The 18,613-nt window shown below is 42.8% G+C and overlaps 1 protein-coding gene across 4 annotated transcripts in view; it reads left to right on the top strand.

Annotated features, from left to right (window-relative positions):
- Window positions 1-18,613, top strand: part of CTDP1 (CTD phosphatase subunit 1) — a 201,125-nt gene that overhangs the window by 118,111 nt on the left and 64,401 nt on the right. The window contains exon 13 of one of the 4 annotated variants that reach the window (XM_032788413.2): window positions 3,224-4,806. The exons of the other annotated variants lie outside the window; for them this stretch is intronic. Within the exon in view, the coding sequence (XP_032644304.1) occupies window positions 3,224-3,239 (16 nt within the window). The 3' untranslated portion in view covers window positions 3,240-4,806. Of the gene's footprint in view, window positions 1-3,223; window positions 4,807-18,613 lie in introns of those variants that run through there. 4 annotated transcript variants of the gene reach the window in all.

Below are 18,613 nucleotides of genomic sequence, written 5' to 3'. Positions count from 1 at the left end.
TTTTGATGATTACATATATAAGAACTTAAATTTCTTAAATCTCAGCTCAATAACTTAAGTCTGCAGCTGTCTGATTAGAGGCAAATACATTTCTCTGTAATGGAAGAGAAATGTAAATTTTAAAGCCATCAACTTTTGATTGTCTAAATCACCTGTTAATTTTTTTATCATAACTCAGAGAAATCTTTCTCTGCAGAGTGAGTTTACTGTAATTGACTGAAGCATCTCAGTCTGGGGGTTGAATGGTAGCTGTGAGCTTCTATGCATTGTGTCCTACAGTCATAAGTGAATTCACTGTATTTTAGTGGCACAAGACTGTATATCAAGAAACCACCATATGGTATGACATGATTGATGCTTATGAGGAGGGCCACAGCTGGGACAGCCAGGTTGCTGTGGGTTAGTCACTGTTGAGGAGCTATATAGAAAACCTATATAGGATTTGCTATCCTGGTTCTTAGGTTCTTGCACTTAATCTTGTATATATGATCACTTAAATTCATCAAGTAAGTTGGTATGACCGGGTACCTGGAAGGGCTACACTGAGAGTGCTTACTTGGGCAAACTGCAAGGAATAGGGCAGACAATCCCTAAAATTGGTGGTTTATTCTGTAATTAGATTCACCAAGCCAGTAACAAAACAGCTTCTGTAATACCACACTGGTTACCAAGAAACAAAAATACAGTCCCTTTTAAGCATCTCAGTCCTTGATCTCACCTAGGCAGCCAAGTCTAATATGGTGAGTAGTTACTGAAAACCAGATTCACCTTATGTTATGTCCACCAGTCCCAAAGGACCGGACACTGAATCTCAGATCTTACCTAATAATGACACTGATACCAGTCCTTTAGTAACTAAAACTAAAGGTTTTAATAATAAAAAAAGAAAGAAGAGAGTTGCTCTGGTTAAAAAGATAAAAGATAAAAGATACATACAGATCTGTGTAAAGGCCTTAGGTCAGTCTCGTAGCAGAGTTGGTGAGACTGCTGACTTGGAAAAGTCTTTCTGAAATCATTGTAAAAGATTATAGTCCAATAGGCAGTCTAGGTGTAGAGTTTGTTCAAATTCTTCCATGAGAATTCCAGGGTAATTTCAGAGTAAACCTGGAGAGCTCAGTCTTGTGGCTTAGACCTTCCCTCTCAAAGTTTAAAAAGACCTGAGATAAAAAGGATCAGCCCTAGGGCTGCTTCGTTATAGTCTTCTAGCAAGTTGATAAGCCTCTTGACAGCAGACCAGCCCTTCCTCAGATGAAGAACAGGCAGTGTATATTGTTGCTTTGAAGTTAATCTTCTATTTTCTGTGCAGTCACAGGTAACTAGCTGCATTTATTCATATAAGCAATTAGCCATTCAAACTATCAAGGTATTTCATTATAGCACAGATAAGCTGAAGACAATGTAAATAATATTATTAGTTCCTACAGTATCTTTCATATTTGATCTTAAAATTAACTGACCCATCTGCTTGCATAATATAATTCCATTAAGACATGAAATGGAATTAGCATCTACAAGCTATTTCTAACATGATATAGGTAAACACAAATACACTTAGCATCCACCCTTTGATTTTCTAACAATACAGGCAGACATGTTAAATTTTCTAATCTACTTAACATGGCTTTGATAACTATCTAGAAGGAATGGCCCTGTTTACCATGGTAATACCCTTTTGATACATCCCTAAGGGTTGCTTCTAGGTCTCACAGCTTGCTAATTGTTTAACCTGTGCTGGCTCAGCATTACAGCTGGGAAAAGGAAAATAACGTTAGGCAAAATGGGTCTAAAACGAGGGATGTAAAAGGTTAACCGGTAGGCATTAGGCTCACCCTTAACCGTTAACCCCCTGCACAGCAGTCCTGGCTGCGCTGGGTCGGCCAGAGCAGCCCTGAGGCCCAGCCGTGGCAGACCAGCCAGTGTGACCTCTGTTAAACAATATAATTTTAATCGTTTAACCGGTTAACTTTTAAAGCAATATTTACAGCCCTATCTGAAACAGTTAAAATTAGTCACTGTACTTTGACAACTAATGACAGGATTTTCAAAAGTGCTCCTCATAGGCTGTGTTCTCATCAAACTCTATGTTAAAACTCCACTTTGACTTTAGTGGGAGCAGAGAGTTAGGTCAGTGCTGAGCATTTTTGAAAATCCCACCTTGAGTCACTTGAAAAGTTAAATGGCATGTTTCATTTATTTGTCCTAACAATATTCAGTGTTTCACCAGAGATCACAGGTTCTGAAAGAGTGATAAAATAACCAGAGTTGTAGAGAAATGGAGTTGTTTTAAGTGATTCTTTGTGTTTCTTGCATAAAGAGGTGAACAAGTAAATTTGTAATTGGCTTGGATTTTCTGCAGTAAAGGATTATAGATAAACCTGACCACTATTGTTTTTCTTGCTTAGGTTCTCCCTTCACTGCAGAAGCAGATATGACCTAGAAACTAGAATAGATGTAGGATTGTCTGAACGTTTTTGTAAGGGCTGTGAAGTAACTTCTCTCTCCACAAGAGAAAATGGCTAACCCAAACATTGTGAAACTTTCATGGTCAAAGGCTAATAAATAGGCTACTGGAAAACATATCATGATGCACTCATTCTGTTGCTGAACTAATTTTTACTAGCCCAGGTGTATTTTAAGAGGACATTTTAATTTAATAGACTTCCATCTGTAAATCTTAATTATAGATGAAGGTAGTAGTTAGTTACTGCAGACCAATTGCAACAGTAGAGGGAGAGCTTTACCACTGATCACTGAAGCGCTGCCCTGATGCATGCAAGTCCCACAAAGATAGATTATGGCACAGACAAACTTAGTACCACTAATTAACAAAACTCAAGGTCATGTATAAAATTTTTCCAATTAGCAAGAATGGCTCAGCCTGGGACTAGCAATTTTTTGTTTTTAATTAACTTCCTGAATATATTAGTTTTTAATCAATTATGATAATAAAATAGATATTGTTGTGTTCCACTATAAATATTTTTGAGTAAATCAGCTGTCATAATTTCCTGTTACAGCTAAAAAAAACAGTAAAATGACTGCTTAATGCAGATATCTGCATTATCTGTAGCAATATGGTTGAAGTTTAAATTAGTTTATGGCATAAATAACTGATTTAATGTTAAAATATTACTTCAGTAATTTATAGCTGTAATTGTTTGACAGGATCAAATAGAAATTTCCTAATGGATATAAACCAATGCATTGATATTCTTTTTTTCAGCCAGCAGGTAATGTAGTAAATGTCTATAACTTGTTCTCCAAGTTCATTCATCTGTGGGCTACATCAGCAATTTTCCAGATGCCTGAAGATTATATTTACATTAAGTATTGTGGAGCTGATTAGTATTGTCCTCTTCTTTAATGTGGAAGGAATCTGTGGAGTCTGCAGATCTGGTTACTTGTGGAGTATTATTGCATACGACCTGTAGTCTCTGCAGGTCGCAATGCTTTAAAATGAGGATGGTCACAAAATATTATAGAGCTCTGATACGTTGACCATAAAAACCTGAAAGATGAGCTTTAGAAATGTTAGCTTAAAAATGGACATCAGTCCACCTTAGGGGAGAGATTGTCACTGGACTTCAGACCAAAACTAACTTATATTGTATCATGATACTATGGGTGCTGAAACTGCAGTATTGCACATGGGCATGTGTAGTATTTGGAGCACACACAAACTGTAACATTAGTAGCTATACCATCGTTATGGTCTAGCATATAATGCACATAAAATAAAATACTGTACATACTTTCCAAGAATATATGGCGAAATAGCATATGGTATACTTTCAACAGATGATAATGCTTCAGTTACTGGCACTGTGACCCAACATAGTAGTTAATGTACATTACAAAGCATGCACTCTTGTGTAACAGTTCGATGCTTCAAGTGTTGAAATCTGTAGAATGCCATGCTGAAATGTTGACCTAAGTTGTCAGACTGAGTATTGGTTTTTCTAGCTAAAGAAGCTAATAGTTATAAAGAACAATGACATATATACCTCTTTAAATGTTTGCTTTTAAACATAAAATTGTTTAGTTTATTATATTGTGCTGAAATGCGAACATTAATTGAAAAATTCAGGACATCCTCTGGTAGCTACCCTAGAACTATTTCTAAAATTCTAATAAGTAGTGGCACACCTCTGTGAAAAATAATGGCTTTCAGAAACTGTAATGACTGTCACTTTTCAGAATAGAAAAGGAGCACCTTTTTCGTATTCTGTTCTATTATGGCTTGCTGATGGTGCATTGGTGTAGCCAGTGCTACATTCTACAGAATCCTTTAAAAATCGTAGCTCCTTCTGCAACTTGATAAAATGCAGGCCTTTTTCTCCCAGCTTTTTTATACTTGGAAGTACAATCACCTGCTTGCATACGCTGAAACATGACTATATTCCATGCTATATAAAAGATAAAATATAAATCAATCATTGAAAAGACTTGTTTATTATAATAGCGTTCTGCATTTGTTCCATGATATGATGTTATGAGTTACATGAGAAATTAAAAATAAGTTGAAACAGCAAATGTGTATCATCCTTAAAAAGCTAGACAATCTAAACTGAACTGAATTTTGTATATAAATGTTTGTTGCATTCTGTAGCTTGCATTCTTCTTTTTAATTTTTAAAAGAGAAGTTGGAGACAGGTCTGATCGAGCACCTCTTAAGTAGATGGGAGTTTTGTGATTTACCTTGGTGGAAGCTGCATTGTGCCCCAGATGTGTCCAGTAACTGTTTCTACTAACTGAGAGATAACGAAAGTGTACTTGTTAATGTAATAAAAACATGCCATGCATTAAGTTTGTTGCCATAATTCTTGAATAAGTAGTTATAAATTATCAAAATCCAACAGCGGTTTCAGTAAGTGTAGGTAATGGTTAATGTCATCTAGTATGAAAAAGGTTTTAAAGAGACTCATACATTTAATCATGAGCATTTTCTTCTGTAGGAGAAGTGGTTGGCTAGTCAGCTCCAGTTGCATAGTATATCCTTGTATCAACAAGAGATCTAAATATTTGAGCCTCATTTACATTAAGTAAATAATATTTTTTCAAGTGCAAGCAATTTCTGTAACACACTTGTCTACAGTAATGAGTAGGGGGGTGGCAACAGCAGTATATTTTGATTTTACAGATATTATACCCTGTGCACATTTTAAATTTGTATGCTGTGGGATCCCTGCAAGGACAGAACATTTATTGAATTGAGGTTGTGTTACACATCAGTAGATTTTGAAAGTATCAAAATTACTGCTAAAATTTAGTGGCTATAAATCATTCTTCTGTTTTTTCTGTTTCAGTGAATCCTGCCCTAATTTGTAGTCTAACACTAGAATTTTTTGTTCAATTTTGTTTTTGTTTTGGACCATTCTGTAATTGAACTATGTGGTCTGGACTTCTCTTAGTTTTCTATTCATTAACTGTTTTATGTGGACATTGGAGGGGTTTTTGAAACAGAAAAAGGAAATGGTTCTGCCAAAATGTGGTCTAGACTCAGTTACGGCAAATAGGAGAATAAGACTTTGTCTTTACTGCAAAGAAAGATAAAAGGTGAAAGGTTTGTTTTTTACATCAAGATATCTAGGCTTGGAAGGATTACATTTTTATCAGTAAATGTTGGCAACCCCCCCCCACACACACACATTGACAAGAGAAAATTTCCATCAATAATTGAAATGTACAGCTTGGCAAAGTAAGAAAAATGCTGGTTGAGAACCTAGAGTTTGAGTTAAGGATATTTACTTTGCATATGATATGTGATATTGACAATTGATATGTTAATGGTTATAACAGTTATAAAGCTTTAACTTATTGAATCTCAACATCTAGTGTCATTTAATTATCTAACCCCCTTCTTAATCTCCCACAATCATGAAAATTTACATGAATAAAAATTGAACAAAATAAAATCCCTAACTTTGCACAACTGTGAAAATGTAAATTGATAGAGCATGCTTAAAAATAAACATTGAAATTAAATTATAAAAAAAATTTATAGCTATCAGATGTGACAGAATTCGATATCTCAGTGTAAAATTCTAGTGGAGACAACGCACAAGTAGCATTGTCCACAGGTAGCTAGTTGAAGTAAACTCCGCACCCTGCACCACGGGTTTTCTTCAGTTAGCTATATCAAAGAAAACATTACAGTGCCTTGTCTCCATTAGGATTTTACATCAGGAATACATACCTTGATATAAAAACCCACACATTTTTGCAGTGCAGACCTAGCCTCAGACAGACTTCCTTGATTTATTTAATGTCTTAAACAGTAACTGATTAAATGTCTTCTGTACATGTATATAATCTTACCTAGTGTGCAGAATACCCATTAAATCTCTTCCATGCATCCATCCATCCAAAGCATAAGTTGCCATCACCATAACATATATTGCACCATATAATGCAGGATTAACTGTACTTGGGCATAAGCTGGTCTTAAATTGGGCCAGGTTGGCAAGCCATGTGCTTTTTTTAAACACAGCCTTGTTCTCTAGAATCTCAGCTTTCATTTCAAAGGTATCTCTCTCTAGTAGGGCTGTCAAGTGATATAAAAAAATTGATCACGATTAATCACCTGATTAATCGCCATGTTAAACAATAATAAAATACCATTTAAATATTTTTGCATGTTTTCTACATTTTCCAATATATTGATTTCAATTACAACACAGAATACAAAGTGTACACTGCTCACTTAATATTTTTATTACAAATATTTGCACTGTAAAAAGATAAAAAAAAAATTTCAATTCACCTAAGGTATGTACTGTAGTGCAGTCTCTTTATTATGAAAGTTGAACTTACAAATGTAGAATTATGTACAAAATGCTGCATTCAAAAATAAAACAATGTAAAACTTTAAAACCTACAAGTCCACTCAGTCCTACTTCTTGTTCAGCCAGTCGCTCAGACAAACAAGTTTCTTTACATTTGTAGGAGATAATGCTGCCTACTTCTTGTTTACAATGTCACCTGAAAGTGAAAACAGATGTTTGCATGGCACTGTTATAGCCGGCATCCAGGGCCAGCTCCAGGCCCCAGTGCGCCAAGTACGTGCTTGGGACGGCATGCCACGGGGGGCGCTCTGCCAGTTGCCAGGAGGTGGGGGTGCAGGTGGGGATCCTGGTTGTGGAGGGTCGAACCTGATTCGGGGCTGAGCGTACTCGGAATGCTGGATCGGGTCTGCCTGAGGGCCCTCCCGCAGCGTGCCGGTTGACGACCGGGGGGTGCCGCTGGGTCGCCGCCCGGGACCAGTCTCGCGCGACGCCCCTCCGAAGGGAGGTTTGAGCAACAGGACACCCTGTCTGGTTGTTCAGTGAGGTCCAGCCACCAGTTTAGCGCCGCGGAGAGCCGCATCGGACCAGCGGACCCTCCCATGGGAGGTCCACCAGAGCCGCGGGACCAGCGGACCCTCCGCAGGCACACCTGCGGGAGGTCCACTGGAGCCGCAGGACCGGCGAGCGGCAGAGCGCTCCCCGCAGCGTGCCGCCGTGCTTGGGGCAGCGAAATGGCTAGAGCTGGCCCTGCCAGCATCGCAAGATATTTATGTGCCCAGATGCTCTAAAGATTCATATGTCCCTTCATGCTTCAACCACATTCCAGAGGAGTTCACTACAGTACTTGTATGAGATGAATTAAAAAGTACTATTTCTTTATCATTTTTACAGTATAAATATTTGTATTTAAAAAAAGTGAGCACTATACACTTTGTATTGTGTGTTCTAATTGAAATTCATATATTTTTGAAAAATAGAAAAACATCCAAAAATATTGAATAAATTTCAATTGGTATTCTGTTTAACAGTGCAATTAAAACTGTAATTAATCTCTAAATGAGTGTAAACTGATGCCTCAGTCTGTGGAAAGCCTGTTACAGTAGCTATGAAGGTATGTACTGCCTTATTCACCTCCCTGGAGTATTAACTTAGATGCCTAATGATGATTTATATGTCAACATTAACTATTTTACTGCTGATCAAAGCATGTAAGGGCTTGTCTAGACACAAACTGCTATAGCAGTGCAGCTGCATGGCTTCAGTGAAGACCCTACCTATGCTGATGGGAGGAGTTCTCCTGCTGCAGCATATAATCCACCACCCTGATAGATGGCTACAGATTAGAATTATATTTCACTTAACAAGTAAAAGAAGAAGTCTTTAAAGCTATACGTGGTAAGTCCTCTGTGGTTGTTTCCATCTCAGGAAGCAGATTTCTACGTTTCCATTGTAGACTTCGACACCTGTGAGGTGACACCAGCACCACTAGCAGCAAAACCCAATCCAGTACCAAGGCACTTTCCTGAGCAGAAATTAGACTTTCCTTTATACAAGAAAAGCTGGGAAAAGCAGATTTTCTTTTACAATGTCTTAAAAATCATTTTTCCCTAAATCAAGGCTAGAAGGCAACTATGGAATACTCTCTCTGGGCATCTTTAACTATATTTTGTTAGAGAAAGAAAGCATTCCTTGTTTTTATATCCATCCTTGATTTAGGTGCAAATGCATAAACTGTAAGATATAAAAGTATGTATATTTAATCTTCTCTATATATGATAAATCTATAAAACTTTAAATGTAAAGCTAGAATTTCAAAAACACTTTCCACACTCTTGAGTTGGAGTTACTGGAAGATATTTTTTCTCTAAAGACTTCAGTTCTATACCTAATAAGCTGCTGCACTACCAAGTGATAACACATTTAATGCTTTTCAGAAATTCTGCATACAATAAAGCTTTCATCCTACTTAAACTAAAACAATAGAGGTTTAAATTTCTTAGCTAAGAGTTCTGTAAAATTCTAAATATTCAAAACGTTCTCAAATTTTCTTACACTCTCCAAAGCAGATTTGTCACTCAAACCCCTATTCTTTGTTTCCTGTAACTTAAGGAGGAAGTTGAGCATATGAGAAATATGGGTTTAATTAAAAATACTGCTATCTCTAGGTGATTGGTGGAGTGAAGACTAAAATGTTTTGGTTCTGTCAGAAAGAGAATGAGGGGCTGTAGGAGGAAAGTGTTTAAACTTTGAGAAGTTGCTGGCATTCTTCTGCAAATATGTGAAGGTTTCCTACAGTAAGCTTTTAAATTCATTCTGAATATTTTTCAAAATTCCTTTTTGTTTTTTTAAAAAAAGCTTAATTTCAGACTGAATTTGTAATTAAACTTATTGTATGAGTAATGAGTCTACACTACAAAATTAGGTTGATGTAAGCCACCTTGCATCGACTTCACTTGTGTCTACACTTAAATGCTTGTGTAGTGCTTGTGTCTACACTTAAATTTGTCTCCCACTGATGTAAGCACCCGTTATGGCAGCGCAGTAATACCAACTCCCTGAATAGCACTGAGCTATAGTCAGTGTACTGAGGTTGACATAATAGGAGCGTATTACCTATGTTGACCAAACAGTCCTCCAGCAGCTGTCCCAAAACGCCAAACATTGACCACTCAGATCACAGTTGTGAACTCCACTGCCCATGTTGTGGAGAACAGAAGTGTCTCATGCTCCAGTTTAAAACCCTGTGAATTTTTGATATGGCTTTTCCTGATTGCCCAGCTTGGTGAGCCCACCTGGTAGCTCTTCCTTGTGTGCAACCGCCCAGCTGACCATGCTAGCTAAATGCACCTGACAAGCTCCAGCCTGGAGTAGACAGGAGACATTGGATCTCTTGAGCCTGCGGGAAGAAAAAGCTGGGCACACACAGCTATGGACCAGCCATAGAAACATGGACATCTATGAGCAGATTGCACAGGTAATGCAGGAGAAAGGGGTACAACAGCAAGGGACCTGTAGCAGGCATACCAAAGGGCCATGGAGGCCAGCAGTTAATTGGTGCCAAGCCACAGACATACTGCTTTTACAAAGAGCCTGCATGCTATACTTGGCAGAGACCATCACCACCTCAGAGGCCACCATGAATATGTCTGAGGAGCCTGAGCCACAGGCTACTGCCATGAACAGCGGGGAGGAGGATGGGGGACATGGAACAGGGAGGCCCATTTACTCTGCAAGCCAGGACTTCTTTGAGACTCCATCACGGTCCAGGCAGTGCCAGCAGTCAAGCAGGGACAATTGTCATTCACTTCTGCACTGTCAGTGCCGCACTCATTCTGGTATCCCTGCACTGAAGGGCTGAGGTGAGCTAGGCACGGAGATCCAAGAATGTAGCCTTTTGTATCCAAAAGTCCTGCAGCTTCTGTTCATCATAGACCTGCATTTATAATGTGATTCCCACCAGGAAGTGCTTTTTTCCTCAGGCCCAGAAGTAGTGCTCCTCCAGTTAAAGCTTCTCCTTGAATGCCGCCAACAACCTTTAATGGTTTCTCACTATATCTCACAGCAATCTGTTCTCCAAGAAATAGCCATGTTCTGTGCTCATTCATTTCTTTGTGCAGCTCTGCAAATACAAGATGATTGTGAGTCCTGTGCTTGCAGTGCTCAATGCAGTAGTGCAAAGCTGCGTGAGTTTCATGCTTCTGTCAGAGAAGGCAGACAGCAAGGAGGTCTGTGCAGGTTTATAGGATTTTTATAAAAGCCACAAAAATTATGGGATATGGATGTCATTATGGGATGGAGAAAGTTGCATGGTAGGAACGTGACCCCTTGCTCCTAGTAACGCCTGTGCGACTTTTTTATGTCCCCACCATGCTTTGCCAAAACTTCCCAAAAGACGGTGCCAAGTTGCAAACTGGGCTAGCTACCCATGCTGCGTAACACTGTTCATCAACAAAAGCACTCCTGGTGAATACGTGCAGCACCATCATGAGTAGCCAAGCATGCATGCACACACAGAAGCAATACACTAACTGAGGCAGATTTATGCTGACATAACTTGCTCAGTCAAGGTTTGTAGTGTAGTCATGTCCTAAGCCTCTGATAAGTTGTGTAATCTTTGCAAAAGTTATGTATGTACAGTTTTAAAGGTTGATATCTAATAGAGGTAGCTGAATGACATATGAATAGCATAATGCATGCATTTAAGTCAACATATTAATAAGGACTTGGTTGAATACAGGGTTATAGTATTCACACGAATCTGATTTTGTTTCCTGTTTTGAGAAGCAGTAAGAGTCTGAAAAGGCATTTATAAAAGGCAACAGCCTCACTCATCATGGTAAATGATGGAAAAATGACTTGATGCATCAGTTGATAAATATTTCATGTCAATTTTGTAAGGCAAATTTAAGAGTAAGGAGTTAAGGCTGAACAAGCATTATCCTCACAATTTCAGAAATGATGTTGCACTGATTCTCAGCAAACAGTTGCCTTCCAATTTCTTGGTGTGCTACTTTTCTTTAGGGTAGCATGGGAGAGGATGGAAAGTCTCTCCCAGTGGCTTCTGACTATGATTCCTTTAAGAAACCTAAAGTTTTTTTTATAAACTTGTTTTTCAGCTTCTGTCTTCAGCATTCTACTCTTTACCTGAAATGCTACTATACTTTAAAGAAATCAGCACCTCATCTTAAAAAGGTTGGAATTTTAGTCCTGCTCCTCTGTCGTCTTTACATGCTGTCTAAAGAAAGCAATATTGTGAACTTGTTTTAATTTTCTCTAACACTCAAACCAGTAGATTTTCTTTCCTCATAAGTTTTTCTCCAGTTCTCAGATTGAGACACATGTCCTTGAAATCCATAGGACTTCAAAATTCTGTAGCGTGGCTTTCTAAAGAGATGAGAATGATAAGCTAAAGATTAATATTAGTTCAGGTAGTGCTGATCTAAAAATTAAGCATTTAGGGCAAAAACTTGCAAAAGCACCTAAGTAACTTAGGTTCCTAAGTCTTTGTTGATCTTCAATAGGACTGAAGCACCTAAGTAATTTAGGAGCTTTTAAAATTTGGAGGTTAGTGTTCATGAATCAGTAACTTATAAATCAAACTTGCAGTTTAAATAGTACATGTGAAAAGTTCCATACGGTGTCAGAATTTATTTAGTTGTAAATTTTAGTTTTATTGCAAATTTTAATTTTTCTTTATAATTCTCTACTATGGATTGTTTAAAAATATTTTTATACATATTGTACCTCATGTTTAAAGTCAAAAGCACATCATTAATGTGATTATTTTGCAGTGATCTTTTGGTGGTATTGTTGGCACTTCAGCTAGCAGTATGATAAATGGCTCCAGCAGATATACCTGCATTAGCTTTCATCTAACTGGTATGTCAAAAATCGAAGTGAGGATGTGGCACTGCAGGTTTCATTCAGCACAGTCTACTGAAACCTGGCTAACCCTCGTGGGTATGTACTTGTTTCTACAGCCTGCTCTAAAGTCTGCACCACAATGTCCTCACTTCTCTTTTTAGCAAGACTGCTTGATTTAAGCTAGTGCAGGTATGTCTAGATGAGCTGCTAATCACATATATCTGGCTGCAGTTTAGCCATAGCTTTAGTGTATTCTTAAATATATAATTCTTTATAATAAAGCAAGACCTACATATTTTGATCCTCATTCTCCACTATGGTCTCTTGCACATGAATGATATAAAAAGTTTGTGAGCAAGGTGTTACCTGGCCACTGGTCCAGGGTTGCCAGGTGTCCACTTTTTGACCGGAATGCCCGGTCGGAAAGGGACCCTGCCGGCTCCAGTCAGCATTGCTGACCAAGCCATTAAAAGTCAGGTCAGTGGCACAGTAGGACTAAGGCAGGCTCCGTGCCTGCCGTGGCACTGCTCAGCTCCCAGAAGCAGCAGCATGTTCTCCCTCCAACTCCTACGTGTAGGGGGAGCCAGGGGTCTCCACACACTGTCCCCACCCCAAGTGCTGGTTCTGCAGCTCCCATTGGCCAGGAACCGAGGCCAGTCGGAGCTGCAGGGGCAGCGCCTGTGGGCAACACGCAGAGCCACCTGGCCACACCTCCATGCAGGAGCTGGGAAGGGAGGGACATGCCTCTTCTTCTGGGAGCTGCTTGAGGTAAGTGCCGTCTGGAGCCTGCACTCCCTCCCGTGCCCCAACCCCCAGCCCCAGCCGTGATTCCCCTCCCCTCTCTGAACCACTTGATCTCAGCCTGGAGCACCCTCCTGCACCCCAAGCCCCTCATCTCCAGAGCCTGCACTCTCAGCCGGAGCCCTCATTCCATGCCCCAACCCCCTGCCCCAGCCCTGATTCCCCGCCCCCAAACCTCTCAGTCCCAGCCCAGAGTACCCTTCTACATCCAAACCCCTCTTCCACAGCCCCACCCCATAATCTGCTCTCCTAGCCACACCCCTCGCATCCCCTGCATCCCAAACTCCTGTCCCAGCCCAGTGAAAATGATCAAGTGAGTGAGGCTGGGGAGAGTGAACGACAGAGGGGGGCGATGGAGTGAGCATGGGCAGGGCTTTGGAGAAGGGGCAAGGCAAGGGTGTTTGGTTTTGGATGAGTAGAACATTGAGCACTCCAGTGGTAGGGTTGCCAATCATTATGGTAGGGTCCCTAGGTGGTACTGGTTCTGCTTCCCTTTCCTTTACAGCCTCCAGCATATAGGGTGTTCATAGGTGGGGAGAGGAAGTGGAGGTTGGCAGAACACATCTTTCAACTATTGTGGGCTGTATACAGCTGGTCGTAATATACTGCACCCTTAAAGCTGCTTTGAGTTACACTGGCAGCCTTGAAGGTGCAAAATAGGGGAATTAGGTGCCTTATAGACATCTTTTCTGGCACTTCTTCCTGTTTCTCAGTTCAGTTGAAAAACAAGGTTACTCTGGTAAAGAACAATTAAATTTAAGAAAAACCCGTTTTCTAGTGTCATTTAATTACTGTATCTATTGTATAACTGATATAAAGCCCCTTTTCCTTTTTTTGATCAAACCATGCTGTGCTGGGTTAGGTCTCAGTGCTGGGTTAGGTCTCAGAACTCAAACAGTTTATGATGTCAGAGGCCAAACTGCAGAGTTCAGGGTATCAGCAACTTCAGAACACAAGAGCAATGTGCTTGCTGGATGCAGCAATGAGATCAGTTTGTCCTGCCATAGCCATCCATAATTCAGCATTGTGTACTGAATCCTTTATTGTAATTTTGAATAGAAAATAAGTAATCAGTACAGCATCTTATGCAGCCTTTCCAGTATTCCCTACCTAAGGGTTACTACCTGCCTTTGAAGGTAATTAATAGCAGGGTTTAGTAGGGAAAACAAAGAATACTAACCTTACAAGGTTAAAGAGCCCTGAGGGGAAGTCCTCCCCTTGTAGCAATCAGCTTGGCTGCAGACCTCTAGGAACTCCTTAGTACTGAGGTGGAGCAAATAATGTAGCCCCCTGTAGATTTGATCAGATTTCTTGTTTAATTGTGTCAAATTACTAATCACACCCAAATCATTTCATAACCTACTCCAGTCATGTTCACTATGATTTATGTGACAACACATTTATCTTTATCACTTGTAATTTTCGGGTAAATGTCCTTCTCATAAACTCTCTATAACAGATATCAACAGTGTGGTGTTTTTTTATTTTAAGTACTGTATTGGTAAAAGTCAAGTATTTAAAATGCTTTCTGTAGGCATGGTTACTGTAGTTCATGATCTTTCCACAGAGGACAAGGATTAATACTCAAGGCTCTGTTGGTGTGTAATTATTACATTCTTCTTCGAGTGATCGCTCATGTCTATTCCACAATAGGTATGTGTGTTCGCCAGTGTCGGAAGTTTTTCCCCTAGCAGTACCCATAGGGGAGCACCCCAAGAGACCTCTGGAGTGGTGTTTCCATGGTGCGGTATAAAGGGTGCTGCTTGCTCCCCCCACCCTCAGTTCCTTCTTGCCACCAATGAAGATGCTTCAGAACTGCTCTGCTCCAGCTTTGCTGTAGCTTGTCCCCGGAACTCTTGTTTGTTCAGTATATGTGACCTGTAGTTAGTACTCGATTAGTTTTAGTTTAGTTTAGCTAGAGTGCCTGGGCTGCGGCATGCCCTGCGCCCTGGGTTTTAAGTCATGCAACACTTGTAGGTACACAGTGCCAGTGAGTGATCCACGCGCAGACTGTTTATGCTGTTTGGGTGAAACTCATCTCAGCGATTGCTGTAAGATTTGCAAGTCGTTTAAGCCTTGGACCAAGAGAAGAGAGACATTAGGCTCCAGGCTATCCTCATGGAGTCAGCGTTAACCCCCAACAACAGTGCACAGCTCAGAGTCGGCACTGAGCTCATGATGTCAGTGTGCAGCGACCCCCCCCCCTTCGTCATCTACTAGTCGGCACCGCTCCCTGTCCACGGGGCATGCTAAGAAGAGGCCGCCTCTGCCATGACACCACAGTAAATCTTGGGCAGAGACTAGACCCGTGTTGGGCAGTCCTCGAGGCCTCCAACTCAAGTCGAGCGGAGTAGCTTGGCCTATTCGGAGCAGGCTTCCCTGGATGTCCAGATGCCCTCCACGCCCTGCAGGCAGCCCAGGATGTCATGTTCATGCCGGTACCAGGGGCATTGCCAGGGTTGGCCCCATGCTCCAAAGGCAAACCACCACTGGGATCTCTGCAGTTGCCTGGCGTGGTCTCAGTCAAGGGAATGTTCCCGACGCCATTCGCTGCGCAGCGACTGTTCTATGCATAGTCCACGTGGGTCGCCATCGACTCTCACCAGGTTGTCTGGCTGGGTTCTGTCCATCCGAAACTCTAGGCACTGCTCCGCCTCGAGGAGTGAACACCGATGGGACTGAGGCAGATGACACTGAAGGCCCTTATCTCAGAGGGGCTATCGTAGCCGGTCATGACACAAACGTCAACGCCGTTCCCGTTTGTCATCTCGATCTAGGACCCTGAAACGGCACTGCTTCCGCAGCCCTGGGCATCCACCAACGAGCACGCAAAGTACAGCACCAGCCTCCTCACCCTTCCCTGATGAGGCAATTACAGCCCCTCCATCCCGCATGCGGACTCTAAGGCCCACCAAGAACTATTAAAAAGGGTGGCATCAAGCCTCAGCCTTCAGGCAGAGTAGGTCGAGGAGCCCTCGGCCTTCCTGTTTAACATACTGTCTGCCTCGGTACCAGGCAGGGTGGCCTTGCCTCTCCACAAAGGGGTTGCAAAAATTTCAAATGCCCTGAGGCAAACCCCAGCCTCATTGGCCCCCATCTCTAAGAGAGTGGAACACAAGTATTTTGTGCCTGCCAAGGTGCATGAATACCTACACATCCACCCTGCCCTTAACTCCCAGGTGGTTGAGTCAGTCAACCGCAGGAAGCAGCAGGGCCAACCAGCCCCTACTCTGAAACATGAAGATTCAAGGAGGCTGGACTCATTTGGAAGGAAAATGTATTCGTCCTCGAGCTTCCAGTTACAGGTAGCGAACCATCAGCCTCTCCTGGGCTGGTATGAGTTCAACCTGTGTGGCTCTTTGCCAAGGTTCGAGGACTTCCTCCAGGAGTGTGACAGGAAGGAATTCAAAGCGCTTGTGGAGGAGGGTACAGCGGCTGCCAGGGCAACCTTGCAGGCAGCGGCGGACATGGACACGCAGTCCATGGCCTCTGCGGTGTCCATGAGAAGGGCGTTGTGGCTCCTGCTCTCTGGGTTGTCCAGTGAGGCACAGAATCTTTGCAGGACCTCCCATTTGATGGCAAAGCTCTGTTTGCAGAACAAATGGATATAAAACTGCATGGCCAAAAAGACTCCCCCACAACACTTCAGACTCTGGGCCTCTATGTTCCTGCTCCAGCTAAACCTAAGTTTTAAGGTGCAGCAGGTTCCCTCGCAGGCTGCCCACTCCAAATACAAGCTTGCTTCTAAAAAGTCATGTGACTATAAGAAACCCTGGAGAGGCAGTCTCCGCCTGCCCCCAGCCTGGGTACTCAGAGGGCAAACAGGCAGGGAAATGATGGTTTTGATGGGCTGCCCAGGGATGCCCTGCCAGTTCTTGTCAGGGATCCACCCAGAATAAAGCTTCTCTTCTCCAACTGGTTGTGGTCACGGCTGACCTCGGACCGATGGGTCCTCAACATCATCTCCAGGGTTACACCCTCCAGTTTACCTCACCCTACCCAACCACCTTCCACCTCCATCCCTCCTGGGGGACCCCTCTCACGAGGCTCTGCTCGAGCAGGAGGTGGGGGCAGTTCCTTGGCCTAGGAGCAGTGGAAGTGGTGCCAGCGGAGTTCAAATGCAAGAGGTTCTGCTCCAGGCAGGGGCTGGGACGGGGCACTATCTCTGATGCCTTCCTCCTGTCCTGGTTGAGCCGGTTTCTCTATGCCTTCCCCCGTTCCCTCGATAGGCAAGGTCCTAGAAAAGATAGACGGACAGGACCCAGGCCCTACTGGTTTCCCCGGCATGTCCCAGACAGCATTGGTACGGGACTCTCACGGGCTTGGTGGTCGCCCTGCCATAGCCGTTGCTGTCCTGCCCAGACCTGTTCTCCCAGGACTAAGGCCGCCTTCTCCACCCCACCCTAGCAGGACTCTGCCTCACTGCGTGGCTGCTCAGTGGTTAGGCTGAGAGGAAAAGACGTGCTCGGAAGGGGTCCAGTGTGTCCTCTTGGAAAGCCAGTGTGTCTCCACGCGCCAAGCCTAGTTGGCAGAGTGGTCTTGGCTTTCCCGATAAGCGGGACATTTCCCCCGTGGCTGCCCCGATTCAGCTCATTTTGGATTACATCCTTCACCTTAGAGCCCAGGGCCTGGTGCCCTCGTCTGTCAAGGTGCACTTGGTGGCCGTATTGGCCTTCCACCCACCAGTGTAGGTCCACGTGGTATTCTCTCATACTATGACTGGCTTACTGGATCGTCTCTTCTCTTCCCGTACGTCAGGCCCCCAGTCCCATGGTGGGACCTGAACCTGGTGCTGGCCCAGTGGACGGGTCCTTGTTTGAGCCCCTAGCTACGTGCTCTTGGTCGCACCTCTCATGGAAAGTATCTTGCTGGTGGTGATCACGTTGGCTTGTGGGTCTCAGAACTCAGGGCCCTGACCTCCAAACCCCCATACATGGTAGTCCATAAGGATAATATCCAGCTCTGCCCACATCCTTCATTCCTCCCAAAGGTGGTCTTGGCCGACCACGTGGGTCAGGACATTTTCCTGCTGGTCCTCTGTCTCAAACCCCATACATCCAGTGAGAGGCGCCATCTCCACATGCTGGATGTGCAGCGGGCTCTGGCTTTCTACCTAGAGTGGACAAAACCATTTGGAAAGTCCTCACAGCTGTTCATCGCCTCAGCCGAATGCGTAAAGGGTCAGACAATTTCCACTCAGTGGCTTTCCAACTAGATCACATCATGCATCTGTACCTGTTATGACCTGGCAGGAATCCCCCCACCATCAATTGTGAGGGCACACTCGACTAGGGCTCAGGCCTCATCAGCTTCCTTTTTGGCCCATGTCCTTTTTCAGGATATTTGTAGGGCTACCACGTGGTCTTCAGTTCACACTTTCACCTCGCATTATTCTATCAGCGTCCTCCCTGGTTGGGGAGACGGGTTTGACAGGGCTGTTCTCTGTCCCGAGAATTTGTGAATTCCTACCCACCTCCAACAGATGTTGTCATTTACAGATAGCTAAGGGTTAATGTTTCTTTTACCTGTAAAGGGTTAACAAAGGGAACCAAACACCTGACCAGAGGACCAATGAGGAAACCAGATTTTTAAAAGCTCAGGGAGGGAATGTTTGGGTGTGTGTCCCTTTGTGTGTGTCTTTTGTCTGTCTCTCGGCTATGAGA

The sequence above is a fragment of the Chelonoidis abingdonii genome, chromosome 2 (genome assembly GCF_003597395.2).
Source record: "Chelonoidis abingdonii isolate Lonesome George chromosome 2, CheloAbing_2.0, whole genome shotgun sequence".
Taxonomy (NCBI): Eukaryota; Metazoa; Chordata; order Testudines; family Testudinidae; genus Chelonoidis; species Chelonoidis abingdonii.
Note: the sequence above shows the minus strand (reverse complement) of the source record. Positions and strands in the feature narration are given on the sequence as shown.